Raw genomic sequence first — 22057 nt, 5'->3', positions numbered from 1 at the left:
TCAATTGGCCAAGACCAGGCTGCATGTCACTGTTTTAAAAATGACTTGACAGATAGAACTCAGTATTTATCTACTGATGGTGTTAAATCCGATTTCCCGGATATGAAAGGTGTCCCACAGGGGTCGATTCTGCATCCTGTACTTCTTACTGTTTACAATAACAATATCGACTTGTCCGTAAAAACTTGTAACCTGCACTTGTATGTCGATGTACACTGTTGTGTATGATATTTCCCCCACGGTTGACCAGGCTCTATCTGAACTACACTCAGCCTTTATTGTATTACAGACATTTGTTATTGACCTGCAATTAGTACTAAATGCAGGTAATACTAAATATATGTTCTCTAGAGTGCATAAAAATATGATTTTTATAAGCATATGCACTTTGTATGGTGTCCATATTGATAGTGTCCCTGCTTACAAATATCTGGGCAACTAGATAGATGAAAAGCTGTCATTTAAAAAGCACCTTGATGAGTTCGCTTTACTACATGTAGTGTACATGTAGTAGTTAGGTACATGTAGTGTACATGTAGTAGTTCGGTACATGTAATGTACATGTAGTAGTTAGGTACATGTAGTGTACATGTAGTAGTTAGGTACATGTAGTGTACATGTAGTAGTTAGGTACATGTAGTGTACATGTAGTAGTTAGGTACATGTAGTGTACATGTAGTAGTTAGGTACATGTAGTGTACATGTAGTAGTTAGGTACATGTAGTGTACATGTAGTAGTTAGGTACATGTAGTGTACATGTAGTAGTTAGGTACATGTAGTGTACATGTAGTAGTTAGGTACATGTAGTGTACATGTAGTAGTCCGGTACATGTAGTAGTTCGGTACATGTTCGTGATCTTGCACCTAATTTGTGGATTGATCTTTAAAAAATTGTTAAATTTGATTCAGAAAGCTGATTGAGGACCTTATTACTGATTAATGTTTTAGTTTTCTATGTTTTTCTTTGTGCTTGCATTTTGTATTTATATTTCGATGTGTGTATTTTCTGTAATGTATATAATTCAGGGCTCATCTGTAAAAATACTATTTGATAAGGCCTATGGCGTTTAAAATGTGATCAACAACTTGGGGGACATTGAGTTGAGAGGCCTACTGTACTGAACCTGGTCCTGAGGGTCCATCTTGGTCATCATGCGGTCCTCTAAGAGGTTAAAGGTCAGGACCTGCAGCACATACAGCTGGTGGGCCATTTCATCATTGATTGGCTTAGGGCTCCGGATCACATTCTAGAGGAAAGGGGAGAAAAAGAGAGAGAGAAGAAGAGACAAATAATAAAAATATATATATATAAATTAACAGGGAAATAGAAAGTAAAGATAGAGAGAAAGAGGGGGAGAGGAAAGAGAGGAAGGCAGAGAGAGGAAGGCAGCGAGAGAGAGAGAAAAGTAGAGAAGAGAAAGGCAGAGAGAGAAAGAGAGAAAGGCAGAGAGAGAGAGAGAGAAAGGCAGAGAGAGAGAGAAAGGCAGAGAGAGTGAGCTAAAGGCAGAGCGAGAGAGAGCGAGCAAAAGGCAGAGAGAAGAGAATGGCAGAGAGAGAGAATGGCAGACAAATTTGTAAGATGTTTGCGAGTGTGACATTTCTCTGTGATATGATATCACATTGGAGCTGTGCGATAAACAGGAAGCGAGGGAACAAGAGAGAAAGATTAAAACCAGTGATGCAGAGGAGAGGTACAGATGGAGGGCATATGACTAGACACACTTACACTCAGTATGATGGAACGCAGCTGCTTCTGGGCTAGAATATGGGCCATCTCCTACACACACACACAGAAAGAGAGAGAGACAGAGAGAGAGACAGAGAGAATGGAGCGAGAGAGACAGGAGAGAGAGAGAGGAAGAGAGAGGAGAGAGAAAGAAAAGAAGAGAGAGGAGGAGGGAGAGGGGAGAAAGTAAGTCAGGTATATTATAATACACACATCCATTACACAGAAAACATTTTTTTTTTCAGGAAGCTCTATATTAAAATAAAAGTGGATTATGGACAGAAAATATAAATGTTCTTGGTGGAGACACTATAAACTTCTGGAGAGACCAAAAAGTGTCTCTCTGTCTCAGTTTGATGAGTTAGACCTCCCAGCCAGTGGTGGTTTTTAATGACACACTTCATCTACTGGAGGCTAGAAAAGGTCACTAATCAAAGTACACTTACTGTCAGAGGACAATCAAGGATGTTCACACTGCTCTCATCAAACTACCATTACGAGTGCAGTGAGGAAAGAAGAGTCAGATAGAGAGAGAGAAGAAGGGGGTGAGTCGAGACAGAAAAGAGGAAGAGAAGTGAAAAGGCATATTTTTGTTAGTGGTGCAGATCATTATGACAGCTATGCTGTGTAGCAGTTATCTTCCTCCCCCTGATCCTTACACACACAGCCAAACCCTTTGGTTCCCATTAGATTCGGGAATATTGTGTGTCACCCTTCTAGTGAAATGATGCTCCAGCACATGCTGGCCTTCTTCTATACAGCTTACAACACAGAAATGTAATGCAGTAATGCAGGGATCATCAACTAGATTCAGCCTCGGGACAATCTTTTCTTAAGCGGATGGTCAGGGGGCCGGAACATATTTCCAAATCATTTGTAGACTGCGGAAGAATCCCAAACAGATATAGTATTTGACTTAAACATAATCATTTCAAACCTGGCTTACATTTGTATACGATCCAAAATTCAAATCACTTGCCGCTGATTTGCTGGTGTTTTTACAGTCGTATGTCCAAAAATTGTAATATATATTTATCAATTTGTTTTGCTCAGAAAACGTGCGGGGCCAAATAGTTGGGGAACCCTGCAGTAACGAGTCTAAAAAGGTACGCTGATAAAAGGTATACCACTTTTGTTTGTGCTTTAATGTAGAATAGATTGCAAATCAATGTTACACAAAGAAACATGAAATGAGCATGTGAAGAACAAAAGTGAGCATTAACAATGTGAGGATTCTTTTTCATCTTCCACCTAATGTGCTGCAAAGGAAGGGAGTGTGTATCGTGCATCGTTAACACTGTTTCCCTCTATTGGGAGGGCCTATTTCTGATGACAGCTAGGCCTTGTCTGATTGGTTAGAGCCCAGCGTGTAAAAGGCTAGCCCACGGAGAAGAACGGTGGGTGACGTCATCGGAGCTGAGAGAGGGTGTGCATCCTATTCCCTTTATAGTGCTCTACTTTTGACCAGGGCCCATCTTTATCTCTACTGAGCAGAGGTAGAGGGGAACGCTTATCGCCCTATAAAGGAGACGTATTACTGCACTGTTTAAGGCCCCCCCCCCCCCCAATCTGTTGATGTGCCCTTGAGCAAGGCACTCAACCCTAATTTCTCCAGGGTCGCTGTTGATAATGGCTGACCCTGGCCGTGACCCCACTCTACAAGGGTGTTTCAGAAAGGGATATGCACACCCTGGTCTGAAATGTAAGGCATGTTTTGAACTTGTTGTACCAGTCCCATCCATCGGAGTCAGCAGAAGGGAGATTGGACTGAACCCTTTCGCTCTCTGATGCATATGAATCAGTCCTCCTCAAGATCCAGAATGCATTTATCCTTCCTGCCACCCACAGCCACGCAGTAAACCATGTTCCCCACAATAAGAGACAAAGGTGTGTGTGTGTATGTAACTGTGTATGAGTGTGTGTGTGTGGTGTGTGCGTGTGCACAGGTATGTATTTATGACCACTCATGTGTGTGAGTATATATGACTGCGTATGAGTGTGTGCGTGAGCACGCGTGTGTATGTATGAGCGTACATGTGTGTGTGTGTGGCTGTGCGTGCGTGTATGTATGAGCGTACATGTGTGTGTGTGTGGCTGTGCATGCGTGTATGTATGAGCTTTCGTGTGTGTGTGGCTGTGCGTGTGTGTATGTATGAGCGTTCGTGTGTGTGTGTGGCTGTGTGTGCGTGTATGTATGAGCGTTCATGTGTGTGTGTGTGGCTGTGCGTGCGTGTATGTATGAGCGTTCATGTGTGTGTGTGTGGCTGTGCGTGCGTGTATGTATGAGCGTTCGTGTGTGTGTGTGGCTGTGCGTGCGTGTATGTATGCGCGTTCATATGTGTGTGTGTGGCTGTGCGTGTATGTATGAGCGTTCATGTGTGTGTGGCTGTGCGTGCGTGTATGTATGAGCGTTCATGTGTGTGTGTGTGGCTGTGCGTGCGTGTATGTCTATACGTGTATATGAGAGTGTGTGGCTGTGCGTGTGTGTATATGAGGGTGTGTGTGGCTGTGCGTGCGTGTATATGAGGGTGTGTAACCTACCTGTCTCTTGTCCTCTGGGGCCTTGAGGAACAAGGCGTTAATCACAGCGATGGTGTAGGTCTGAATGTCCTGATCAGTCCTGTCATTAGATGGATAACAACAGAGAACCATGAAAAATGTTATAGTAGTGGTAGTGACTGGTTATAGTTATAGTAGTGGTAGTGACTGGTTATAGTTATAGTAGTGGTAGTGACCGGTTATAGTTATAGTAGTGGTAGTGACCGGTTATAGTTATAGTAGTGGTAGTGACTGGTTATAGTTATAGTAGTGGTAGTGACTGGTTAGTTATAGTAGTGGTAGTGACTGGTTATAGTTATAGTAGTGGTAGTGACTGGTTATAGTTATAGTAGTGGTAGTGACTGGTTATAGTTATAGTAGTGGTAGTGACTGGTTATAGTTATAGTAGTGGTCGTCTCTACAGTAGTAATGGTAGTGACTGGTTATAGTTATAGTAGTGGTAGTGACTGGTTATAGTTATAGTAGTGGTAGTGACTGGTTATAGTTATAGTAGTGGTAGTGTCTACAGTAGTAATGGTGGTGACTGGTTATAGTTATAGTAGTGGTAGTGTCTACAGTAGTAATGGTAGTGACTGGTTATAGTTATAGTAGTGATAGTGACTGGTTATAGTTATAGTAGTGGTAGTGTCTACAGTAGTAATGGTAGTGACTGGTTATAGTTATAGTAGTGGTAGTGACTGGTTATAGTTATAGTAGTGGTAGTGACTGGTTATAGTTATAGTAGTGGTAGTGACTGGTTATAGTTATAGTAGTGGTCGTGTCTACAGTAGTAATGGTTGTGACTGGTTATAGTTATAGTAGTGGTCATGTCTACAGTAGTAATGGTAGTGACTGGTTATAGTTATAGTAGTGGTCATGTCTACAGTAGTAATGGTAGTGACTGGTTATCGTTATAGTAGTAGTAGTGTCTACAGTAGTAATGGTAGTGACTGGTTATAGTAGTGGTCGTGTCTACAGTAGTAATGGTAGTGACTGGTTATAGTAGTGGTAGTGACTGGTTATAGTTATAGTAGTGGTCGTCTCTACAGTAGTAATGGTACTGACTGGTTATAGTTATAGTAGTAGTAGTGTTGAAAAAGTCAGTAGATGAAAAGTTAGGATTGGCTGAACATATAACATTTGGTTTGGTGTATCGAACTTGAACGGTTCAAGAGTTACTGTTGGTGAGTTATATTATGGTAATTTATGCAACTGCCTATAGTTATAGTTACAGTAGTTGTGGTCAGTAGTTGTGTGGATGTGGTCAGTAGTTGTGTGGACGTGGTCAGTAGATGTGGTCAGTAGCTGTGTGAATGTGGTCAGTAGTTGTGGTCAGTAGTTGTGTGGATGTGGTCAGTAGTTGTGTGGATGTGGTCAGTAGTTGTGTGGATGTGGTCAGTAGATGTGGCCAGTAGTTGTGTGGATGTGGTCAGTAGTTGTGTGGATGTGGTCAGTGGATGTGGTCAGTAGTTGTGGTCAGTAGTTGTGTGGACGTGGTCAGTAGATGTGGTCAGTAGCTGTGTGAATGTGGTCAGTAGTTGTGGTCAGTAGTTGTGTGGATGTGGTCAGTAGTTGTGTGGATGTGGTCAGTAGTTGTGGTCAGTAGTTGTGTGGATGTGGTCAGTAGATGTGGTCAGTAGTTGTGTGGACGTGGTCAGTAGATGTGGTCAGTAGCTGTGTGAATGTGGTCAGTAGTTGTGGTCAGTAGTTGTGTGGATGTGGTCAGTAGTTGTGTGGATGTGGTCAGTAGTTGTGGTCAGTAGTTGTGTGGATGTGGTCAGTAGATGTGGCCAGTAGTTGTGTGGATGTGGTCAGTAGTTGTGTGGATGTGGTCAGTAGTTGTGGTCAGTAGTTGTGTGGATGTGGTCAGTAGATGTGGTCAGTAGTTGTGTGGATGTGGTCAGTAGATGTGGTCAGTAGTTGTGTGGATGTGGTCAGTAGTTGTGGTCAGTAGTTGTGTGGATGTGGTCAGTAGATATGGTCAGTAGTTGTGTGGATGTGGTCAGTAGTTATGTGGGTGTGGTCAGTAGTTGTGTGGATGTGGTCAGTAGTTGTGTGGATGTGGTCAGTAAATGTGGTCAGTAGTTGTGTGGATGTGGTCAGTAGTTGTGGTCAGTAGTTGTGTGGGTGTGGTCAGTAGATGTGGTCAGTAGTTGTGTGGATATGGTCAGTAGATGTGGTCAGTAGTTGTGTGGATGTGGTCAGTAGTTGTGGTCAGTAGTTGTGTGGACGTGGTCAGTAGATGTGGTCAGTAGTTGTGTGGATGTGGTCAGTAGTTGTGGTCAGTAGTTGTGTGGATGTGGTCAGTAGATGTGGTCAGTAGTTGTGTGGATGTGGTCAGTAGATGTGGTCAGTAGTTGTGTGGATGTGGTCAGTAGTTGTGGTCAGTAGTTGTGTGGATGTGGTCAGTAGATGTGGTCAGTAGTTATGTGGATGTGGTCAGTAGATGTGGTCAGTAGTTGTGTGGATGTGGTCAGTAGTTGTGGTCAGTAGTTGTGTGGATGTGGTCAGTAGTTGTGGTCAGTAGTTGTGTGGATGTGGTCAGTAGTTGTGGTCAGTAGTTGTGTGGATGTGGTCAGTAGATATGGTCAGTAGTTGTGTGGATGTGGTCAGTAGTTATGTGGGTGTGGTCAGTAGTTGTGTGGATGTGGTCAGTAGTTGTGTGGATGTGGTCAGTAGTTGTGTGGGTGTGGTCAGTAGTTGTGTGGGTGTGGTCAGTAGTTGTGGTCAGTAGTTGTGTGGGTGTGGTCAGTAGATGTGGTCAGTAGTTGTGTGGATATGGTCAGTAGATATGGTCAGTAGTTGTGTGGATGTGGTCAGTAGTTGTGTGGGGTGTGGTCAGCAGTTGTGTGGATGTAGTCAGTAGATGTGGTCAGTAGTTGTGTGGATGTGGTCAGTAGATGTGGTCAGTAGTTGGGTGGTTGTGGTCAGTAGTTGTGTGGATGTGGTCAGTAGATGTGGTCAGTAGTTGGGTGGTTGTGGTCAGTAGTTGGGTGGATGTGGTCAGTAGATGTGGTCAGTAGTTGTGTGGATGTGGTCAGTAGATGTGGTCAGTAGTTGTGTGGATGTGGTCAGTAGTTGTGTGGATGTGGTCAGTAGTTGTGGTCAGTAGTTGTGTGGATGTGGTCAGTAGATGTGGTCAGTAGTTGTGTGGATGTGGTCAGTAGATGTGGTCAGTAGTTGTGTGGGTGTGGTCAGTAGTTGGGTGGATGTGGTCAGTAGTTGTGTGGATGTGGTCAGTAGTTGTGTGGATGTGGTCAGTAGTTGTGGTCAGTAGTTGTGTGGATGTGGTCAGTAGTTGTGGTCAGTAGTTGTGTGGATGTGGTCAGTCGATGTGGTCAGTAGTTGTGTGGATGTGATCAGTAGTTGTGGTCAGTAGTTGTGTGGGTGTGGTCAGTAGATGTGGTCAGTAGTTGTGTGGATGTGGTCAGTAAATGTGGTCAGTAGTTGTGCGGATGTGGTCAGTAGTTGTGGTCAGTAGTTGTGGTCAGTAGTGTGGCTACTCAGCCATGCCGGTACTAATCACACTGGGCTGAACCTATTATTCACTACACATTCAGGGATATAGGTTGCATCCCAAATGGAACCCTATTCCCCATGGGTCCTGTTCCAAGTACTATAAAAGGGAAACAGGTTTCATTTGGGAGACATACACTTGATCTATCTGCCATGTTTCTCAATGTATTACTTTCCTGTTCTTTCTGTTACAGTACTTCCCAATCATGGACACTAGAGAGTTTAAGTTCATTAGATCAATAGAGATATATCAAGCGTCTTAGAGTAGGTGTGCTGACCTGGGATCAGTTTGGCCTTTTCGATCATAAGGAAAAAGGTTATATGGACAGGGGGGACCTGATACTAGTTTAGCACTTCTACTCTGAGACACATGATACATATGGCCCCAAATCTATTTTGCCAAATCTTCCTAAAGGTTAAAGAGTGTTTCACGGTAATCTGCAATTAGGGATAATTTATATCTCAGGCATTTAATAATATAGCTGAGTGCAGTTGACCGTGCGGCTCTCGCTCACCCCTGCAGATGGGGTATAAGCTGTCCAATGGTGATCTCTTGCGCCACCTTCTGGTAGAGGTCCTGACTGTTGAGCACCATGGACTCCAGAATGGCCAGGGACCGCTGCAGCACAGCCGTGTCCATGGCTGACTTGTTCACATAACCTGCAATCTGCAATAGAGAAGTGTTAGTAACTGACGAGAAGACACATACAAATAAAAAAGAAAAAAGAGTCACATGGGGATTGTTATTCAGCGACTACATGGGCTCTATTTCAGAGGTATTTCAAAGTTTACAAACACTTTAATATCATGTCATTCCAGTGTGTGGTATTACAAACATGTTATTAACATGCGTTAATATATGTTATAAACTGTTTGAGAGCAGGCACCTTTCTAATTCATATTTTTCAGTTTGTTCATACACATGATCCGCAATTCAACATGACTTAGTTTGTGCACCTTCTTTCTCATTTAGCACATGGTTTTTACACATGATCTATAACACAACTTGATACTGGTTTGTTGGAGTACCTTCTTGATGAAGGTGACAGAAGAGCACACATACACAGCCCCGCCCACCACACAGCCCCGCCCACCACACACACTTAATGAGCAGGCACCTTCTTGATGAAAGCGACAGAGAAGGTATCCCAGGAGACGATGCCGTGGTCCATGAGCTCCACAAACGCTGTCAGCGTGAACGACAACAAGTCGCCGAAACTGAAACACAACAACAACAGCCAATAGAAACGTCTCTGCCACTGGTGCTGCCACGCGTATAGCTAAGCAGCCAAAAGCCTTGGTTCCAGGGAGAGCGGAGGAGAGGACAGGGTGAAGCCACAGCCAGGTATGCTGAGGGCACAGAAATGCGAGAGGACGACGACTGCGGCTCCCGATGGGTCAGACAGATGACTCAGTCCTTCATGAACAACAGGAGGAAACAGAGAGCCAGCAGGAGCCAGACAGCGCAGGGGAGCAGAGCCACGTAGCTGGAGAGCATTCATTCATTAATCATTCCCATGCAGTTACTAGTAGATAGTTATTAGTAGAGACTATAGTTGACATCAAAGGAGGACCAAGCAACATTATTATTTCCTGGAAGATTTTTATCCAATGGTCTGAAAGCAAAGTGTTACAATTTGTTATGTTGAATCACCAACAGAAGTTCACAGGAAAAACAGCCTACATAAATCTAATAGAAAAATACAAATGATAAGCAATAAAGGAAGATTATATAAATTAATTGCTGTTTTTGACATTTTCAGAAATTCTTAACTGTGTGATTAGTCATGACAAAAACCTGAAAAACTGTATAAATCAAAACAGTGAAGCACACCTCTAGATATCATGTGGGAAATATTGTCAAATATTGCCCCCTGCAGTCAGATTTTAATAGTGCTTCATATTTAATAAAGTTGGCCAATAGTCTCCAATGCCCGACTTGAAAGTCATCTTTAATATTTAAAAAAACAACATGCCATATGTACTTTTTAAGTACAAACACATTTCATAAACATAATAAAAAAAGCAAATAAATATGTATATATGTGAATTCTACATTAGAAATAATATAAAGTTCGTAAAAACAAAACCCATTCTAACAAAAATTTGGTTAATAACACACTGGCAGGACCAGACCAATTACAGGCTTAGCAACATACGGTTAATTCATTAGCACATTTGGTCAATCACAGACAACATTATGGCTCACATCTCAGACACATTCATTAGTAATACTTGGCTAATTAGTAGTACTTAGTCCACAGTTGGACTGGGGTGAGTAAGCGTTTGCACATGGCAGTGGGAAGTTACGTGATGTATGAAAGGATCATGTAAATGTAAGTACATGATTCTACTAAAATTATTCTAGGTAGGCCGTCATTGTAAATAAGAATTTGTTCTTAACTGACTTGCCTTGTTTAAATAAAGGTTCATTAAAAATAAATACAATTCTAATGCAATAGACCTGTAACAAAAAAGTTGACTCATTTAAGATGTAAGAACGACATGTTGACAAGACGAAAGAATACAGAATGATGTCTTTACACTACAGGGCGAGGACAGTGAACTGCAGAATATTCATATGAATAGGGTGTAAAGGACTGCCCAATTAACATCTCTAACAACCCACCACCACCAACACCTAACATTAAAGTGCCCATCAAAAGGGGTGTATTCATTAGGGCAAACTGTAGCAAAAACGTTTTACGATGTAAAAACGTTTTGGAACTAAAACAAGTGTTTCTAATTGTTTCTAAAAGTTCAGGTAGGTCCCTCCCCGTTTCAGCCTGTTTAGCTTCCGTTTGGTTACTAGTGAATACACCCTTTAACATCAAGTTTAGAACCAAGAATCCAAGAAGAATTTCTGAATTAGGCCTGTGAGTTTCCTTATGAGTCATTGTCATGGTGCTCTTCAAAACAATGTCCCACGTGAAACAAGAGTATGCAGTTAGTTCAAATCAAATCAAATCAAGTTCCCTTTGAACATCAACCAATTGCCCAATACCTCATGCAAAAATTTGAGAACAATGCTGATTCGGTTACATGGTACACAGAGGATGAGTCTCAAATATCAACCTATTCCCTATATAGGGCCTGGGCCCTGGTCAAAAGTAGTGCACTATGTAGGGAATAGGGTTCCATTTGGGATGTAACCAGAGATAAACAAAACAAACAAGTTTGATTTCAAGAAGAAAGCCAGCGATGGCAGCCATGTTGTTTCCCATCAGTTTAAAATAAGTTTTGAATCATGCAGACTCAGTTGCCGGGTAGATTAGAGGGAAGAGTACAAAGCCAGTCAGGGTAGTTATCTGACTGGGGAGGGGAAGGGAAAGGGAGGGCTTACCATGGCTTCATTATCTTCTGTAGTTTCTGATAGCGTCTGCAAAGATTTAAGAAACTTTGGCATCAGAGGAGAACAATGACCACGGAAGAAGGGGCTCAAGTCATAGTAGACAGATGGAGGCTATGGTTAGACAATAGACACATTGCCCGTGCATGTGTGTGTGTGTGTGTGTGTGTGTGTGTGTGTGTGTGTGTGTGTGTGTACGATCTGTCACTGTAGCTTCTTTCTGATAAGACCAGAACAGGGGGCTGTATGGGATTTTCGTAATGAATAAGTTTGCATGGACAGGAGAGTCCTGATCCTAGACCAGCAGTCCTGATCCTAAACCAGCAGTCCTACTCTGAGATGCTTCATACATATGGCCCCAGAGCCCAGACGCATGGAGGTTGGAGATGGATAGGATGTGAACAGAGCTTCACAGTGACATCTCAAATGTAGATGGCAACACAAGGCTGACTTGCTCCAGTAACATGTGATACAATACAGAGAACAACACATTTGGCCAAACAGAATTACACTGAGACCAAAGCCATAAAGATATACAGGGCTCTGGTTAACACAGGGGAATGGGTAGAGATAAGATGGTGATAGAAGTGGAGGAGGATATTTGACCAAATAAACACACTCAAATAACATGCACAGAGAGATAGACAGACAAACAAAGCCGAAGTATGGTTTGGGAAGCAGTTGGAGTAAAGAAAGAAAGAAAGAAAGAAAGACAGACAGACAACAGGCGTTTTTTGCAAAGATGGCAACAAACTGACCAAAAATGGCCAACAATACATTTAAACAACAAAAAGACTCTCATGCGAGACCTTAACATCATCTTGTTTTGTGACAAAACAGTAAGCTTGCTACAAAATTAACATTTCCCAAGGATCCAAAATGTTTGCCAGTTGAAGTTGGTTCTACGGAACATTCTAAGCAGTTCAGGAATGTATCGGCTATGTTACTACACCAATAGGGGGCGCAAAACTTCTTTCAATCACTGATCCGGTATCCCACATTAATACAGCATGTTGTCATGCCCCAGACTGGGATATTAGAAAGTACTGCTCCCTGGTGTCTCTTTTTCCTAAGCGTGTGAATTATCATATTACACTAGTCGGTCAGCAGGAATGTAGATGAGGAGTGTAGATGATACACACACACGCCTGCACTTTCAAACTCCGGGGCTACGCTCTGTTGACGCAGGAGTAATCTACATAAAACATATTTCAAGAAAGAGGCCTGAGGTGGCAGTATGCATCATGGGGGAATTAAGTGGGCAGCACTGCTTATAAGAGCATGAAAGAGGTTAAATTATTAATAGAGAAATGAATTTGCATTAAGAACATTTGCATTAAGAACATTTAAATCAAGATCACAAAATAAATAATTTTGCTTTAAATGGCACAATCAATCTATACAGTAAAGGGAGACATGTCAACACTGCTATGGGTCCTGGTCTAAAGTAGTGCAGTATATTAGGGAATAGGGTGTTGCTTGGGAGGCACACATTCTAAATGTAAATGTGGTGGGTTTGAGTTCATTTAAATTGTACAGGGACAGTGCACATTAATCAACGTTTCAGTAAAAGTGCCGGTTTTAGTCAGCCGGCAAATTTTCAACCGCATTCCCTGGGCAGGTTATTAAAAACAATTACAATATAGACAATCAATGAGCAGTGAGCATACGCAGAGCAACATAGGACAAGCAAGACATAGCATACAGACAGAGCAACATAGGACAAGCAAGACGTAGCATACAGACAGAGCAACATAGGACAAGCAAGACATAGCATACAGACAGAGCAACATAGGACAAGCAAGACGTAGCATGCAGACAGAGCAACATAGAACAAGCAAGACGTAGCACAGACAGAGCAACATAGAACAAGCAAGACGTAGCATACAGACAGAGCAACATAGGACAAGCAAGACATAGCATACAGACAGAGCAACATAGAACAAGCAAGACGTAGCATACAGACAGAGCAGCATAGGACAAGCAAGACGTAGCATACAGACAGAGCAACATAGGACAAGCAAGACGTAGCATACAGACAGAGCAACATAGAACAATACAATGGGTGCAATACAATGGGTCTTCACCTCCCCTGTACAAGAATGGAAGGTTCTTCTTGTAGACTAACAGAATGGAAGGTTCTAGTTCTTATTGTAGAGGGGAGATACACTAACAGCATGGAAGGTTCTAGTTCTTATTGTAGAGGGGAGATACACTAACAGAATGGAAGGTTCTAGTTCTTATTGTAGAGGGGATATACACTATATGTCATTCCGTGTCAGAGTTAGATGAGTTCAGCTGTGCCTCCAGTTAGAGAGAGTGTGTGTTTGGTCTATCAGAGAGAGTGTGTGTTTGGTCTATCAGAGAGAGTGTGTGTTTGGTCTATCAGAGAGAGTGTGTGTTTGGTCTATCAGAGAGAGTGTGTGTTTGGTCTATCAGAGAGAGTGTGTGTTTAGTCTATCAGAGAGAGTGTGTGTTTGGTCTATCAGAGAGAGTGTGTGTTTGGCCTATCAGAGAGAGTATGTGTTTGGTCTATCAGAGAGAGTGTGTGTTTGTTCTATCAGAGAGAGTGTGTGTGTTTGGTCTATCAGAGAGAGTGTGTGTGTTTGGTCTATCAGAGAGAGTGTGTGTTTGTATCAGGGGAGCTGCTACTGACTGGGAAGTCTCTCTGGGCTTGGGGGCTTAATGAGGATGTCATGTAGCTGTGTGTGTGTGTGTGTTTCAGACCACTGACGCCCTCTCAGCCAGTAAACGCTGTCTCCAGAGCCCTGGGCTAGCCTATAATGAGGGTCTGCTGGGAAAGACAAGCATTTGGTTGGATTCAGGGCTGTTCAGTACAGTGGGGTGACTGGAGACGGCTGACTGTGTGTGATTGAATGGGGGGGGGGGGGGGGGTACGTGTGTGAGAAAGAGAGGGTGTGTGTATGTGTGTGTCTTGCTTTGACTGTGTGAGTCTCCAATGTGTGTTTTGACTCTGCAATCACACAGCATGACCCTGGCTCTCCTCTCCCTCCCTGGCTCTCCTCTCCCTCCCTGGCTCTCCTCTCCCTCCCTGGCTCTCCTCTCCCTCCCTGGCTCTCCTCTCCCTCCCTTGCTCTCCTCTCCCTCCCTGGCTCTCCTCTCCCTCCCTGGCTCTCCTCTCCCTCCCTGGCTCTCCTCTCCCTCCCTGGCTCTCCTCTCCCTCCCTGGCTCTCCTCTCCCTCCCTGGCTCTCCTCTCCCCCTGCCTCCTCCCCGCATGGGGTTCCAGTCAACATCACGGTGGAGAAACTCCACCTCAGCAAAATGCCACTTCCTGCCACTTCCTGCCCCCGCCGTAACCTTCCGCTGAGACAGAGACCGCTTCCAAAATGGCACCCTATACTTTTGCCCTGAACCCTATTGGCCCTGCATCAAAAGTAGTGCACTATATAGGGAATAGGATGCCATCTGGGACACAGACAGCTTACCAGGCCCAAAGCCCAGTGAGACAAGCAGAGACAGAGGCAGACCAGCATTTAAGAGAACACTGCTTGGGAATGAGGTGAGGCTGCCGGAAAAGACAGAATAAAAGAAGGGAAAGGAAAGGAGGAGAGAGGAAGTACGTACTCTGTGCCGCTCTCCACCATCTGTGTGAGCAGTGAGATGCCGTCCAGGTTGATGAACTCCTGGGCGAAGGTGACGTCTCTGGAAGAGTTGGCCAGGTCCTTCAGAGCCTCCAGCTTGGCATCCATACTGGATGACTGGATCCTCTCGTGGAGCTGGGCCGCTGTCTGAGACTGGAGGGGAGGGGGGAGACAGCCGGGGAGAGGGCAGAGACAGGGGTTATACACCGGATATACACTGAGTGTACAAAACATTAAGAACACCTGCTCTATCCATGACAGACTGACCAGGTGAATCCAGGTGAAAACTACGATCCCTTATTGATGTCACTTCAATCAGTGTAGACAAAGGGGAGGAGACAGGCTGTAAAGAAGGATTTGTAAGCCTCGAGACAATTGAGACATGGATTGTGTATTTGTGCCATTCAAAGAGAGAATGGACACAATAAAATATTTAAGTGCCTTTGAACTGGGTATGGGAGTAGATGCCAGGCGCAACGGTTGTGTCAGGAACTGCAACACAGCTGGGTTTTTCACACTCAACAGTTTCCCGTGTGTATCAAGAATGGTCCACCACGCAAAGGACATCCAGCCAACTTGACATAACTGTGAGAAGCATTGGAGTCAACATGGGCCAGCATCCCTTTTGACACCTGGTTGAGTCCATGCCCTGACAAATTGAGTCTGTTCTGAGGTCAAAAGGGGGCAAGGGGGTGGTTTGGGGTGCAACTCAATATTAGGAAGGTGTTCTTAATATTTTGTACACTCAGTGTACGCATGTATGTGGATATATGTGTACACATACAGTGAAATTATACAATGACTATGAGGTTAAAGTGCAGACTGTCAGCTTTAATTTGAGGGTATTTTCAATCATATCAGGTGAACTGTTTAGAAATGACATCACTTTTTGTACATAGTCCCTCCATTTTAGGGGACCAAAAGTATTGGGTTAAATTCACTTATGTGTATTAAAGTAGTCAAAAGTTTAGTATTTGGTCCCTTATTCCTAGCACGCAATGATTACATCAAGCTTGTGACTCCTCAAACTTGTACGCATTTGCAGTTTGTTTTGGTTGAGTTTCAGATAATTTTTGGCCAAAATAATGAATCCAGCAAATAAATCCAACAAATATGTAGAGTCACATGCTTAATGTAGTCATTGCATGCTGAGTACAGAGCCAAAACAAACAAATGTGTCACTGTCCCAAAACTGTTGGAGCTCACCGTATATCCACTGTACATAGGGTCGAGTCAGGGGTAATAGAAAAGGCAGCTGTCTGAGACTGGCGTCATAAGGTTGCATGGGTACCTGTTTGTGCCACTCCTTGTCATGCCAAACATGATGACACAAACAAACTAGTACCCAGGCTAGTCGAAAGGAGAGAGAAAATAGTGCCCACTCACTCTGCCCAGAGTAGGTGAAAACCTGCTTTGGTGATGAAATATCACTTCCTTATGTTACATTTTACCAAGGCAAATATGATTCTTCATGTTCTGAATCATTCCATGGGGTCTTTCTCTAACATATCATTAACATCATATCCAAAAAGTCAGATTTCTAACCTAATACATCTGATAATAAGCACCGAGCTCTAACAGAGCGGCAGCTTTATCCCAGCAACTTTTGAGGAGTTTACATGTTGTGGTAGTCGTTTGAGGAGTTTACATGTTGTGGTAGTCGTTTGAGGAGTTTACATGTTGTGGTAGTCGTTTGAGGAGTTTATATGTTGTGGTAGTCGTTTGAGGAGTTTACATGTTGTGGTAGTCGTTTGAGGAGTTTACATGTTGTGGTAGTCGTTTGAGGAGTTTACATATTGTGGTAATCGTTTGAGGAGTTTACATGTTGTGGTAGTCGTTTGAGGAGTTTATATGTTGTGGTAGTCGTTTGAGGAGTTTACATGTTGTGGTAGTCGTTTGAGGAGTTTACATGTTGTGGTAGTCGTTTGAGGAGTTTACATGTTGTGGTAGTCGTTTGAGGAGTTTACATATTGTGGTAGTCGTTTGAGGAGTTTACATGTTGTGGTAATCGTTTGAGGAGTTTACATGTTGTGGTAGTCGTTTGAGGAGTTTACATGTTGTGGTAGTCGTTTGAGGAGTTTATATGTTGTGGTAGTCGTTTGAGGAGTTTATATGTTGTGGTAGTCGTTTGAGGAGTTTACATGTTGTGGTAGTCGTTTGAGGAGTTTACATGTTGTGGTAGTCGTTTGAGGAGTTTACATGTTGTGGTAGTCGTTTGAGGAGTTTACATGTTGTGGTAGTCGTTTGAGGAGTTTACATGTTGTGGTAGTCGTTTGAGGAGTTTACATGTTGTGGTAGTCGTTTGAGGAGTTTATATGTTGTGGTAGTCGTTTGAGGAGTTTATATGTTGTGGTAGTCGTTTGAGGAGTTTATATGTTGTGGTAGTCGTTTGAGGAGTTTATATGTTGTGGTAGTCGTTTGAGGAGTTTACATGTTGTGGTAGTCGTTTGAGGAGTTTATATGTTGTGGTAGTCGTTTGAGGAGTTTATATGTTGTGGTAGTCGTTTGAGGAGTTTACATGTTGTGGTAGTCGTTTACATGTTGCGGTAGTCGTTTGAGGAGTTTATATGTTGTGGTAGTCGTTTGAGGAGTTTATATGTTGTGGTAGTCATTTGAGGAGTTTACATATTGTGGTAGTCGTTTGAGGAGTTTACATGTTGTGGTAGTCGTTTGAGGAGTTTACATGTTGTGGTAGTCGTTTGAGGAGTTTATATGTTGTGGTAGTCGTTTGAGGAGTTTATATGTTGTGGTAGTCGTTTGAGGAGTTTATATGTTGTGGTAGTCGTTTGAGGAGTTTACATGTTGTGGTAGTCGTTTGAGGAGTTTATATGTTGTGGTAGTCGTTTGAGGAGTTTATATGTTGTGGTAGTCGTTTGAGGAGTTTATATGTTGTGGTAGTCGTTTGAGGAGTTTATATGTTGTGGTAGTCGTTTGAGGAGTTTACATGTTGTGGTAGTCGTTTACATGTTGTGGTAGTCGTTTGAGGAGTTTATATGTTGTGGTAGTCGTTTGAGGAGTTTATATATTGTGGTAGTCGTTTGAGGAGTTTATATATTGTGGTAGTCGTTTGAGGAGTTTATATGTTGTGGTAGTCGTTTGAGTAGTTTATATGTTGTGGTAGTCGTTTGAGGAGTTTATATGTTGTGGTAGTCATATGCAAAGTTGTTTTAGGGTGTCACAAAAAGCTAAATTAGCATGTCACGTTTCACAGAGTTTGTTTTTGTTAGAAATCTTCGAAAATGAAGAGGAATTTTACATTAATATGAAAAGTGTATACTAAAATATGAAATGTCTCAAAATCTATATCTATCTTACCTCTATATTGTTTTATATCCTGAATTCAAGAAGAAATATGACCTTAATTCTCGCACAGCATCCAACCTAGCTGACACAATGCTATTCTCCTGATTTTTTACCACTTTTTTCAGGCCTCCATTGATTTAGTCACCCTAATTCTGGCCATCCTACAAGAGAGAGGAGGTAGAGAGAGGGAGGAGTTTGATTGGACAACCTATAGAGTACAGTCTGGGCCTGGTAGCAGGGGGAAAGAGTGAGAGAGTGAGAGAGAGAGAGAGAGAGAGAGCAGTGTTAAAGATGTAAGATCTTTGCAATGCAGAACATTCACAATAAGTCGTTTATTTGAGGTTTAAAAAGGCTTCTGAAGATTGTAATTTCAATTTTGAAATTTGATTTTCCCTTACAAAAAATGTATCAACCCCTACCAAAATGTACATTAATTATAATCCACATAATAGTTCATATTTCCTGTTGCTGCAGGGTTATTTTCCTGCTGTAGCAAACTGTCTCAAAGTAAGATCCTACATCTGTATACAGTTCTTGAGGTCTTGTGTGGATGGTGCTGCTCATCTATTATACAGTATGTATGCTAAATCAGGGCTACTCCTTTACAGTCATGTCATTAGCTTGGACTGTTATTGGCTTCAAGGGAGAAGCCAGGCCATAACAAGAATGCAGGTGAAAGAAGGTGAAAACTAAATAAATCTATCTAACCCTTAGAGTATACTGGAGCAGACGTTTCTGCATGGGCCCGTCTTGAGTGAATTTCCCCCTAACAGCAGACACTCTTCCAGGCCTCTCACCCTCTCTATCTATCCAAGGGGTTAGAGGAAGAGGATGGGAGGGAGGGAGGCGGGGACAGGCGAGATTAAGATGTTAAGATAAGGATGGCAGACACTCTTCCAGGCCTCTCACCCTCTCTATCTATCCGAGGGGTTAGAGGAAGAGGATGGGAGGGAGGCGGGGACAGGCGAGATTAAGATGTTAAGATAAGGATGGCAGACACTCTTCCAGGCCTCTCACCCTCTCTATCTATCCAAGGGGTTAGAGGAAGAGGATGGGAGGGAGGGAGGCGGGAACAGGCGAGATTAAGATGTTAAGATAAGGATGGCAGACACTCTTCCAGGCCTCTCACCCTCTCTATCTATCCAAGGGGTTAGAGGAAGAGGATGGGAGGGAGGGAGGCGGGGACAGGCGAGATTAAGATGTTAAGATAAGGATGGCAGACACTCTTCCAGGCCTCTCACCCTCTCTATCTATCCAAGGGGTTAGAGGAAGAGGATGGGAGGGAGGGAGGCGGGGACAGGCGAGATTAAGATGTTAAGATAAGGATGGTAGACACTCTCAGTCAAAATGCTCAGTATCTAACTAAATCTTCATGTTACGAACAGGAAGGCAGGATGGCCAACACCCTCAGTCAAAATGCTCAGTATCTAACTAAATCTTCATGTTACGAACAGGAAGGCAGGATGGCCGAATGGTTGTGTAAGTTGAATGAGTCATTTAACTTAACCATAAAATGTGTCTTTCCACTTAACTCTGAAATTCCCCTTTACTCTGAAATGTGAGTTTCAACTTCACTGTTAAATAGAGAAAAGGTTAAAAATATCAAAAGAAGATTTAGCCTTATTTAGCTCAAAGACTCTCCCTCTTCCAATATGTTTTAGGACCACTTGATGAGTATATAACCAAAACTTACAGGAGATGTTGTTAGTCGCAGTATCGAACCATTCTTTATGTCATTGCGATTCTGCGGTGACAAGAAAAGGGACAACTTTGAGGTGTGATTTCAGACTTAACATATATACAATACACACAGCTTTACTGTTGAGTTGGAACATTAAAATCAATATGCATATTATCATTGTTTAGTCCAATATGACAGAGATAACAAGAAAGTAGATGCCAACCTTTTCTGTGATGTAGAAATTAGTGGAATCAGCATTTTGCAGAGCAAAGTTTTCGTGGTTCCCCAAAGACCATCTGAAAACGAAAATGTAAAACAAAATACTTCTGAACTTTGAAATGAAAGAACACTGCATCTCTCAATGACAGAGAAACACTTAGACCCAAGAGCCTTTTTATTTAAACACAGCACAGAAATGCATAAATATGAGCATTTCTATGAAGGTTATGAGAGACAGACAGACAGAGAGAGAGAGAGAGAGAGAGAAAGAGAGAGAGAGGGGGAGAGAGAGAGAGAGAGAAAGCGAGAGAAAGAGAGAGAGAGAGAGAGAGAGAGAAAGAGAGAGAAGAGAGAGAGAGAGAAAGAGAGAGAGAGAGAAAGAGAGAGAGAAAGCGAGAGAAAGAGAGAGAGAGAGAGAGAGAGAGAGAAACATTTCCTTACCCTTCGCAGACTTCTTTTATAATGGCCGAAAGGGGCTTTTTCTGAGAAAAGAAGAATGAGTAATCAGAAACAACAGTTCATCCTCATTAGAACACAAGGACCTTTAAGGACAGCTACTTCAAATGGAAGTGGGGTAACATTGACTTTATCGGAGAAGGATACAGTAGAAATACACTGCTCGGGAACAACTACTTTATATAACGTGAAAGGAGATTCAGATAGAACCAGAGAGGATTCTTCAGAGATCATTTTAACTAGCCTGGTCCCAGATCTGTTTGTGCGGTCTTTCCAAATCCTATGTTCATTATCACGCCAGTTGGCAAGATGGCAACAACAGATCTGGGACCAGTCTATGTTTATAACATCATGCAGGGTGGAGTGGTACAGCTTTATAGTGGTCAGTGGTTAAGGATCTGGACAGCCAGGCCTAAGTCCCAAACGGCACCCTTTCCCCTACATAGTGGACTACTTTTGACCAGGGCCTATAGGGCTCTTGTCAAAAGTAGTGCACGATATAGGGAATAGAGTTCTGTTTGGGATGCAGATCATATGTTCTGCTGTTGAATCAACAACCATCTGTACATCATTATAGTTCCATAAAAGATTTCAAATGGTATTGTGTACAGCTATAAAGTCTCTCTCCAGACAGAGGGAACAAGGGAGGGAGTGGTGTTGTCTGTTATGGAACGACTGTGACAGCCAGTATTAACTCTCTCTACTGCAGTGTTCCCCATTCCTCTGAGAGTGTACTGCAGGGAAGAGGGGGTACTCTGTAACACTGCATGCACACACACACACCTCTTCTCTCCCTATCCTCCTGTACCCTTACCAAGGCCTCAAACAGTCTTATTCCTCTCTCGCTCAGTCTCTCTACCTCCCCCTCTCTCGCTCTACCTCCCCCTCTCTCACTCTACCTCCCCCCTCTCTCTCCTTATCTCCCCCTCTCTCCCCACCCCCCTCCCCCCACCCTCTCTCACTCTACCTCCTACCTCTCTATCTCCCCTAACCCCCCCTCTCCACCTCCCCCACCCCTCTACATCTCTCAACCTTGCTACCTCCTCCCTCTCGCTACCTCCTCCCTCTCTCTACCTCGCTACATCCTCACTCTCTCTACATCGTTACCTTCTCCTTCTCTATACCTCGCTACTTTCTCCTTCTCTCTACCTCACTACCTCCTCTCTACCTCGCTACCTCCTCCCTCTCTCTACCTACCTCCTCCCTCTCTCTACCTTGCTACCTCCTCCCTCTCTCTACCTCGCTACCTTCTCCTTCTCTCTACCCCGTTACTTCCTCCCTCTCTCTACCTAGAAAACCTCCTCCCTCTCTCTACATCATTACCTTCTCCTTCTCTATACCTCGCTACTTTCTCCTTCTCTCTACCTAACTACCTCCTCCCTCTCTCTACCTCTCTCTCTCCTCTCTCTCTCTACCTCCTCTCTCTCTCTCCTACCTCGAACCACCTACCTCTGCTACCTCGCTACCCGTCCTCCTCTCGCTACCTCTCCCTCTCGCTACCTTGCTACCTTCTCCCTCTCTCTACCTCGCTACCATCTCCTTCTCTCTACCTCGCTAACTCCTCCTTCTCTCTACCTCCTCCCTCTCTCTACCTCGCTACCTACTCCCTCTCTCTACCTCGATACCTTCTCCCTCTAGCTACCTCCTCCCTCTCTCTCTACCTCC

General features: G+C 43.3%; 1 protein-coding gene across 6 annotated transcripts in view; it reads right to left on the bottom strand.

Moving 5' to 3' along the window:
• LOC109903395 (engulfment and cell motility protein 1) overlaps positions 1-22057 on the bottom strand; it is a 197993-nt gene that overhangs the window by 90065 nt on the left and 85871 nt on the right. For 3 of the 6 annotated variants that reach the window (XM_031788887.1, XM_031788888.1, XM_031788886.1), the window contains 10 exons: positions 20378-20418; positions 19941-20013; positions 19730-19780; positions 14717-14886; positions 11125-11160; positions 8900-8999; positions 8297-8448; positions 4269-4347; positions 1728-1778; positions 1126-1248 (listed from right to left, as the gene is read on the bottom strand). In XM_031788887.1, the coding sequence (XP_031644747.1) occupies positions 1126-1248; positions 1728-1778; positions 4269-4347; positions 8297-8448; positions 8900-8999; positions 11125-11160; positions 14717-14886; positions 19730-19780; positions 19941-20013; positions 20378-20418 (876 nt within the window). Of the gene's footprint in view, positions 1-1125; positions 1249-1727; positions 1779-4268; positions 4348-8296; positions 8449-8810; positions 8818-8899; positions 9000-11124; positions 11161-14716; positions 14887-19729; positions 19781-19940; positions 20014-20377; positions 20419-22057 lie in introns of those variants that run through there. The other 3 variants (XM_031788890.1, XM_031788889.1, XM_031788891.1) reach the window with 2 other exon arrangements.

Source organism: Oncorhynchus kisutch, linkage group LG14 (assembly GCF_002021735.2).
Source record: "Oncorhynchus kisutch isolate 150728-3 linkage group LG14, Okis_V2, whole genome shotgun sequence".
Taxonomy (NCBI): domain Eukaryota; kingdom Metazoa; phylum Chordata; class Actinopteri; order Salmoniformes; family Salmonidae; genus Oncorhynchus; species Oncorhynchus kisutch.
This window is presented reverse-complemented; position numbering and strand designations above follow the sequence as displayed.